Genomic DNA, 9074 nt, shown 5'->3' on the forward strand with positions numbered 1-9074 from the left:
GATGGGTACTATTCCAGTTGAATAGGACAAACGGAATAAACGTGTCAGTATAGGAGAAAGTTCAGCTGCGCAATTCTTTAGTACAATTGCTGGTACTCCATCAGGCCCCATGGCTTTATTCACATCCAAACTGCGTAGTACTTTGAGAACTTCCTTTTGGTGAATGTGAATTTCCGGCATAGTGGTCACTCTATTCTCCCAAATTTGAATTTTAATAACTGTATTAACATGTTCCACTATTATTTGAAAAAAATTACGAGCTGAGTTTCTTGTCAGTTCTTCTCATCTCGATATCATTCCGAACTGACGGTAGATTTGACATATCATAATACATGAATAAAGATATTTTGAATTTTGAATTTTGAATTACAATTGGAAGTGGGCAACTGAGGTGGTATGCTGTTACCGGGATCCAACCTAGAATTAGCAGCAAAGTAAGATGCCATAAGGTTTGCCTTTTCTACAGTTGTATGGGCTAGGGAGTCGTCAGGTTTTAGCAAGGGAGGAAGAGAATTTCTGCAAAAATTTGACTCGACTGATTTAGCTAAGGACCAAAAAGCTTTACTACCTGATGGGTGTGACACAAGTTTGGCTCCGATTCGGTTTATGTGAACAAATCGTGATTTACGGAGAACTTTCTTGCAGAATTTGGTAGCGATGTATGTATATTTATATAGGTGTCTATGTCTACCATTAAATGAAAATCCAGTGCATGAACGACTATTGCCATGCACGCTCGTAAAATAAAAACATAGTAAGCCACTGATAGGCTTACGCAAATAATAAAATATTATTTCTGATAAATTTTACAATGATTACATAGTATAAAACAAAGTCGCTGTCGCTGTCTGTCCGTCCCTATGTATGCTTAAATCTTTAAAACTACGCAACGGATTTTCTAGCAGCTTTTTATATAGATAGAATGATTCAAGAGGAAGGCTTATATATGACACATGTACACCAGGGCGAAGTCAGGGCGAGTAGATAGTTACATATAAATAAAAAATAATGCCCAAGTAATCAGATATACACCCAAACTACACAAAACATACAGGTACACACACAGTACAGATACTAAATACAAAGATACAGGTAATATTTGAATTGTACCGTAATTGAACTTTCTTGCGTAGGATACAAAGATAAACATAATATAAGATGTAAATATATACTGTATACATTACAAATATAAGGAGAGAACTTTGAAAAGTTTCAAGATTTGTTTTTTATGTTTTAATATTTTTATAATTCATTCCATCTAAATTAAAAAAAAAGAAAATAAAAGATATGTCAACTCGAGTTAACTCGAGTTGAATTCTGCCAACTCGAGTTGGAAGAATTCAACAGGTAAATGAATGAATCAAGTGAAAGAGCGAGAGCATGATTCTGTTATCAAACTGACAATGACATGAAATTTTCCGATCATTTCATATCATACAATTTTCACTTCGTCACAAATATTTCAGTATTGATTTGAGGTCGTTATCATTTTTTTTTCGCATATTCGTCCGATTATGTTATCAATAAAATGATTATGCGTTCTATAAGTCCTTCCGCGGCTTTAAAGTGCCATTTCTACTCGCCCCCTATAGTTCGGTGAAGCTTTCAAGGCTAGCTGCGCCCAAAAACATTAGAGTTGTTCGAAATAATAAAAAAAAACTTTTTATTCCAGGTAACTCGAGTCAACTCGAGTTACATAACTCGAGTCATGTTTATTACGAGTTAGCACATCTCTAAGATTTTTTACTGACTCTAATATTTATTTTTTATTTTGCCATCTAACTTAAATAAAAAAGAATGTAAAAGATTTTTCACTTTGCTTACTATATCGTAAGACTGTATTCGATATTATACCATCGATTTAGAGCCTTATCTACTTACGTTAGTCTCCATTCTGTTTCGCACCTAATCACTAAAAAGTAATTAAAGTGCCTCAAACAAAAGAGAGTTACGCAAAGTGGAGATTAAACCAGGATCGCGTCCATCGCACCTAAAGTTATGAAAGGGGTGTGAACACAAAGGAGGTATCGAGCAGCGAAGACAATGTATCACAAAAGAGCACTACCACCTTCTGTGGAGGTGGAGGGAGTGAGGAGGGCAAGGATGGATTTGAATTTAAAACTTTGATCTGCTCATCCTGGTCTCTATTGTCGCTGATTGATCACGTAATACGGGATCCAAGGCAAATATAACCGAGCCTCAGCCTTCAGCTAATGCTTGGGCCTTCAATGTATTCGGTAACTTTCGTGAATAGAATAGAATAGAATTATTCAAATAAACTTAAATTTGAGCACTTTTGAATAGACTTACTTACTTTTTAATCCATCGCTCATTCGGAAAACTGTCACATCACAAGAGAAACGGGAAACTTGGTTTTTTAAATAATTATCGAGACTTTACATAAATTAGTTTATTTGCGGACAACGTTATAATTTCTTTTTCATACTGCTTTCTTGAAATATGATAGCGTAGCGGCTTTTGTATTGATTGCCGCATGCATCCTCATGTAAAGTGCGAATATTGTAACTGCCATATAGTAATTTTAAGTAGCTATGACGTGGTCGAGTGGAATGAGTAGTCATGCTCACTAAAATGTCGAGACATGAAGGCGTGGTGAGCCGGGTCATTGGACTCCCTAAAATATGGTCACTGGCTAATACGTCATACTCGTGAACGAGTGCTGCTTGTAGGGACTGGTCTGCTCTTATCACTACGACTGATTTAATCTTATTGTATATTAATATTTGACCCAAAAAAATTAGTGCTGGTTGGTAGTTTGTATTCACACGTTTCGACTTGTAAATGTAAACTTACAAGGATTATTTAAAAGAGCAACACACAAGTTTCTTGCTCGTTCTTCTTATGATGAGACAGCTTTCCGAACGAGCGGTAGATAAAAAAATTGTTATGACTATTCAAAAGTGCTTAAATTAAGTTTATTTGAATAAAAAAAAAACTGCCAGTGATTTATTGTAGGTCTAACATATTTTCTACAAACCAATACTGTATCTAGAGCAGTATTAATATCAGTCTTTCAATATTGTCTCCTCCAACAATATATATGAGTTAAGCTTGAGTCGAATACCATACAGAATGTACAACATAATGACTTTGGCACCAGAACTGAAACTGGGCGAGTAATCCGCATGAAAAATGTTCGCATTCCATCGGAATATCGGATCGTAATAACGGCATGGGCTAAGATTACTTTGTATCAATAAATATTGTTGTTACTGTCCTATAAACATAGGGCAGTGATACAGCACAGCCACAGATAACATAATATTTGGCACAGCTAAAATAAAGTTTGAAAATACATATTCACGTTAAACGTGTACTCGATGGTTTGTTGCTGGGTCTAGCTTAGCAGCTTAAGTTAGTTTTTTAAGTAATAAGAGCTGATGTGATAAGAGCAGACTAGTCCCTACAAGCAGAACTCGTTCACGAGTATGTCGTATGATAGTCTATGGTAAAAAAAAAATAATGTAATACCACGTTAACAGTACAGATAACAGCTATTATAATTATTAAAATATATTATGTATAACATAATTTTAATTACTAAGTTTATATTTAAGTTAAATTTCATTTCCAATGATTAATGAGTAAACTTTCGTGTTCATAATATTAACTATTTTCTCTTTAAGGTTGCTTGGGTACGTTACACGTAATCCATCAGAAATCAGGGCATGTCAGTAATTTGATTATAACTGTAATATAATAATAATAATCTCAGGACAATTCACAGCGCCATCGCCATCTAGACCCAAGTTAAGCTAGTTAAAGCTTGTGTTATGGGTACTAGATAACTGATACATATACATAGATATTTTTTTTGTAAATACATACATATTATACATAGAAAACACCCAGACCGATACAAACAATCATACTCATGAATACAAATGTTTGTGCCGTGCAAGGAATCGTACCCGCAACCATCGGACGTAAAGCGGTGTGCTAGACCGCTAGACCACCGAGGTCGGTGGGGCTATGGAACAAATGTATAAGAATGAATTCAAAACTTTTATTAAAAAAATTATTATCAACTACCGATACAAACAATCATACTCATGAATACAAATGCTTGTGCCATGCGAGGAATCGAACCCGCGACCATCGGACGTAAACGGTGTGCTGGATAGTATAGTGCTATATTATTTTTTATACACACATTTGTTTCATGTGAAGTTTCAGTTCTAACCATAAATTCATGGTCACAAATCCTATTGAATACCTCACCAACTACTCAACATCTTTCACCCAACTGACCATCAAGATGGATCAAATATTTTAAACACTTCTCAATTTATTTTATAATTCTACGAACAAATTTTCAATACCGATTGTGTAAAGAAAATAAGCAACAAACTCATAGACCAAGAGCCCACGACACAGACAGACATACGTCTTATTAGTAAATGTGAAAGATCTTGTACTTGTGTCCTACATAGGTAGGAACGATCCCAACACATGAAACCTAGATCGTGGTTCCTTTGGCAGGTAACAGGTAACAAAGGTGTAAAAGTTTTCATATCAAATTTCGTTATTTTAAGAAACTCCAGTTTTTCATAAAATTCAAATTTCAAAAATCATTTATTCATCTAGTTTCTACCCTTAGCCGCTTATGAACGTCAAGTTTTTACATTATAATTTTTTTCCCTACCGTCCAGTTCGGTATATAGATCCAATTGAGAAGAACTGGCAAGAAACAGTATATAACTGGCAAGAAACTCAATTGAATAACTTTTTTTTTAAAAGCCAGTTTATTTACAATGTATATTTATATAGGTGTCAATGTCTAACATTAAATGAAAATCCCGTGCATGAACAACTATTGCCATGCACGCTCGTCATTCAAGTAATCGTTTAGTGAGTAATAGGCCTTGCTCAGTAAATATGATTTAACAGTTGTTTTGAATTTATTTAAGGGTAATTCCTTTGGTATATATTCCATATATTGTTCGTAGCAGTATTATAACTTGCGCTGCTCATTGCCAGACACTTAGTATAGTTTCAACCCCCCGCCGGACCCCCCCAAACTATATTATTATATAATACAAGAACTTTCACTCAGGAACGAGAGTCTACGACATGGAATAACGTCAGACCATGAAATAAATATATTAGATGATGGTGCCATACAAACTGTTTTAGCCGATCCTTCAAACACTGCGGCTAAGGCAATTTGTTCACTGGTGAGGTAATCGAGTGATTAGTTTTAGAGTACAATGGGACTGACATGTACTTAGATGGTATAAAAGTCCCTAAATTTAAAAAGAAAAAAAAAGAACTTTCACATTTACTAATAAGACGTATGTCTGGCCGTCGCGGGCTCTTGGTCTATCAGCTACTTCTTCGCAATTACGACGGCGCTCCCGGATAACGTGCTTAGAGGAATTTTTCTAGGGAAGATAAACTTTTACGATATTTTAATAGGTTGATATCGTCTCTTATAATGCTAGTTATTAGACAATCCACGTTAGCATGATTCTCTCAGCTTGAAGTCGGTATTATAGACCGTGAATAGAATAGAATAGAATAGAAAATCATTTATTAAAATAAACTTAATTTAAGCACTTTTGAATAGTCATAACAATTTGTTTTTTATCTACCACTCGTTCGGAAAGCTGTCTCATCACAAGAAGAACGAGCAAGAAACTTGTGTGTTGCTCTTTTAGATAATCCTTGTAAGTTTACATTTACAAGTCGAAACGTGTGAATACAAACTACCAACCAGCACTCATTTTTTGGGTCATATATAAATATACAATAATATTAAATCAGTCGTAGTGATAAGAGCAGACCAGTCCCTACAAACAGCACTCGTTCACGAGTATGACGGATGAGCCAACCATCACTGCGCTCGACCATATTTTAGCTACTTAAAATTACTATATGGTAGTTACAGTATTCACACTTTACATGAGAATGCATGCGGCAATCAATACAAAAGCCGCTATCATATATCAAGAAAGCAGTATGAAGGAACCGACTTTAAGAAGTCTCTGTAAAAAGACTCATTTGCGTGGGTTTTTTTGTATAACACAGGGGACAAACTAGCATGCCATGCATGTGGGTACCTCAGACTCACCAATTTTAGCCGCCAAGTAGCTTACTTCGTAAGTTTTTTCGGTCATTGGGTGTAAATTATGCAGTGAAATTAGGGGCCGTCCATTCACACGTGATCTTTTTTTAAATGTTTTAACCCCCCCCCCCCCCCTTGGTGATACGTGGTGAGGTTTAAAACTACCCCCTTTTTTTATTGGATTGTTTGGGCTATTGTCAGATGTGTAGCACCTGTAGCACTGCAACCTACATAGATCTATTGTGCTCTTATTCTTAGGAGCGATCGTTTTTATCTCCTCGGGAAAGAGTGTAAACTTTCCAAAGGAGATATTTCGTTTATGCATGAGTGGGCTACAACCACATAGGATGTGAAGCGGCGTTTCCTCTTCAGTTTGGCAGAATCTGCAGATACTTGTCGTGCATAGGCCTAGTTTAGCCATATGCTTGTTTAATTTGCAGTGTCCTGTGAGGGCCCTAGTCATGCGTATGTTGTTTTTACTCAATAGCAGTAATCTATTGTGTCCTTACAGACACGTGGAGCAATAAAAATACTCAAAAAGTAATTAAATATCCTTGTATTTCGATAAGCTTTTACAGTATGCAAGTTTCGTGACTAAGTGAATTTGATGAGTGAATATAATTTTGTAACAGGTAGTAAAAAATAAATAAATATGACGCCTCGGTAAAATGTAATATTAATGATAGTTAGCCGGTTTTGCTATAGAAATTTATCAGGCTTTAACATCTTCCGCCCCGTTGAAAGACTCCCAAGTCTTTTAACTGTTCATCTCTTCATCAGTTGGTAGTGGACACAGTCGAGTTAAGGCTCGTCGTACGCAGCCTCGCGTAGTATTAATGTCAGCTACACGACACACGCCATCGGGTCCCGGGAATAAGCGTACCACACGCTCAAGACGCCATGCCAATGGAGGAATTGACGGTTCTTGAATCAGGACAAGGTCACCAACTTTCAGATTAAAGGAATTTATTCTCCATTTAGTTCTTTGCTGCAGCTCCACAACATATTCCTTTTGCCACCGCTGCCAAAAATGCTGTCGAATCTGCTCTAGTCGTTCGTATCGCTTGAGTCCATTTGGATTCATATCTTCCAACATGGGTGATGGTAGCGCTGAGAGGGGTCTTCCAATCAGAAAATGCCCTGGGGATAGGAAATGGTAGTCGTCAGGAGATGAGGATAACGGGCACAATGGGCGACTGTTAAGAATCGCTTCCACTTGAGCAAACAATGTTGAAATTTCTTCAAAGGTAAGATGACTATTGCCCATAACGCGCTTAATATGATGCTTAGAGGACTTTACCCCGGCCTCCCAGATTCCCCCGAAATGAGGAGCGTAAGCTGGGATAAAGGAAAATTTTATCCCCTCTCCAGATGCAAAATTAGATAGAGGTACTTCATTAGTCTTTAAAAATATACTTAACTCGCTAGCCGTAGCAACAAAATTGCGTCCGTTATCGGATAAAATTTCCACTGGCTTGCCGCGGCGTGCTATAAACCTTCTTAGAGTCATCAAGAAGTCATCTTTGGATAATCCACTTACTGCCTCTAAGTGAATACACTTATAGCGTAAGCAAACGAATAGGCATAAATAACACTTAATTAATTTAGAGCCACGTCCTTTACGATTTAGTATGTTAAATGGTCCTGCGTAATCTAAGCCTACAGACTGAAACGGAAAATCAGGATTTAGTCTATGTGAAGGAAGATCACCCTGTGCTCTCCTACAGATAACACACTTATGATAGGTAGTACGAGCTAGACGTCTCCCGTTTATAGGCCAAACTGTTTGTCTAATAGCCGATAATAATAATTGTGGACCAGCATGCATATTTTTGATGTGCTCAAATTCAAATAAAAGCTTCATAAATCGATGAGAAGCATATAAAACTATAGGATGCCGTTGCTCATATGGACAACTAGCAGCATCTATTCTACCACCTACTCTAATCTGGCCATTATTGTCCATAAAAGGAGAAAGCGATAAAATTTAGATTTTGTATGTATTGTTTTGTTTTTAGACAATAATGCATATTCCAATGGAAATGATTGTTGTTGTGCAATAGAACATAATTTGTAAAAAGCATCATTTAATTCATCAAAAGTAAGTACATTCGATCTTTTATTTTTTGGATTTCTTAAATAAAAAATAAATTTCATAACATAAGCAAATGATCTTTGTAATCTAGAATATTTAGAGAATCTTTCAAAATTTACTATAGCCTCAGAAGTAATTACAGAATTAACCTTTATCTCTGGAATTTCATGTGGAATATTAGGTTTTAGTGTAGGCCAGGTGGACTCATCGTATGATAAATAACTAGGACCGGACCACCACAGTTTCAAATCATTAAGCTGGCTAGCACTTACGCCTCTGGAAATCAGATCAGCTGGATTGTCCGAGGTGGGTACGTATCGCCAACAAGAAGGATTTGTCAAATCCAGTATTTCTCCTACTCGATTAGCGACAAATGTTTTTAGCTGCCTAGGATTATTATTCAGCCAACAAAGGACAACACTGGAATCACACCAATGCACTAGACGCGTTGGTTTATGCCTTATTGATTCTATCACACTGTTACATAACCTAGCAGCAAGCAAAGCTGCACAAAGTTCCAAACGTGGAATCGTAACTGGCTTCAGAGGAGCCACCTTTGATTTGGCACACAACAACTTAACTGTGATTCGATTGTTACTATCTATAGATCTTATATAAATGCAAGCACCATAGGCACATTGTGACGCGTCACTAAAAGAATGCATTTCAACAATATTTGGTAAGTCACATAGTACATACCTAGGAATCTGTAATGTAGGTAAACTATTAATACCCCTACAGATTTCATCCCAAGTATTTTTAATTTCTTGGGGAACAGGTTCATCCCAATCAATCTTTATAAGCCAAAGTCTTTGTAAAAGCATTTTAGGTTGAATTATGCACGGACTCAATAAACCCAACGGATCAAAAATTTTGAATGAATTTGACATT

At 36.4% G+C, this 9074-nt stretch overlaps 1 protein-coding gene across 1 annotated transcript; it reads right to left on the bottom strand.

Moving 5' to 3' along the window:
• Nucleotides 1-6750: 6750 nt before the first annotated feature.
• LOC131849368 (uncharacterized) lies at nt 6751-7788 on the bottom strand. Its single transcript, XM_059199442.1, has one exon. It carries the CDS (start codon nt 7596-7598, stop codon nt 6846-6848), a length of 753 nt encoding a protein of 250 aa, XP_059055425.1. The 5' UTR covers nt 7599-7788; the 3' UTR covers nt 6751-6845.
• Between the last annotated feature and the right edge of the window lie 1286 nt (nt 7789-9074).

The sequence above is a fragment of the Achroia grisella genome, unplaced genomic scaffold (assembly GCF_030625045.1).
Source record: "Achroia grisella isolate CSIRO2021 unplaced genomic scaffold, CSIRO_AGI_Agris_v1 utg1110, whole genome shotgun sequence".
Taxonomy (NCBI): Eukaryota; Metazoa; Arthropoda; class Insecta; order Lepidoptera; family Pyralidae; genus Achroia; species Achroia grisella.

Coding starts and splice junctions, on each gene's coding strand:
- LOC131849368 (XM_059199442.1), bottom strand. CDS start 7,598: ATGACTCTAAGAAGGTTTATAGCACGCCGCGGCAAGCCAGTGGAAATT.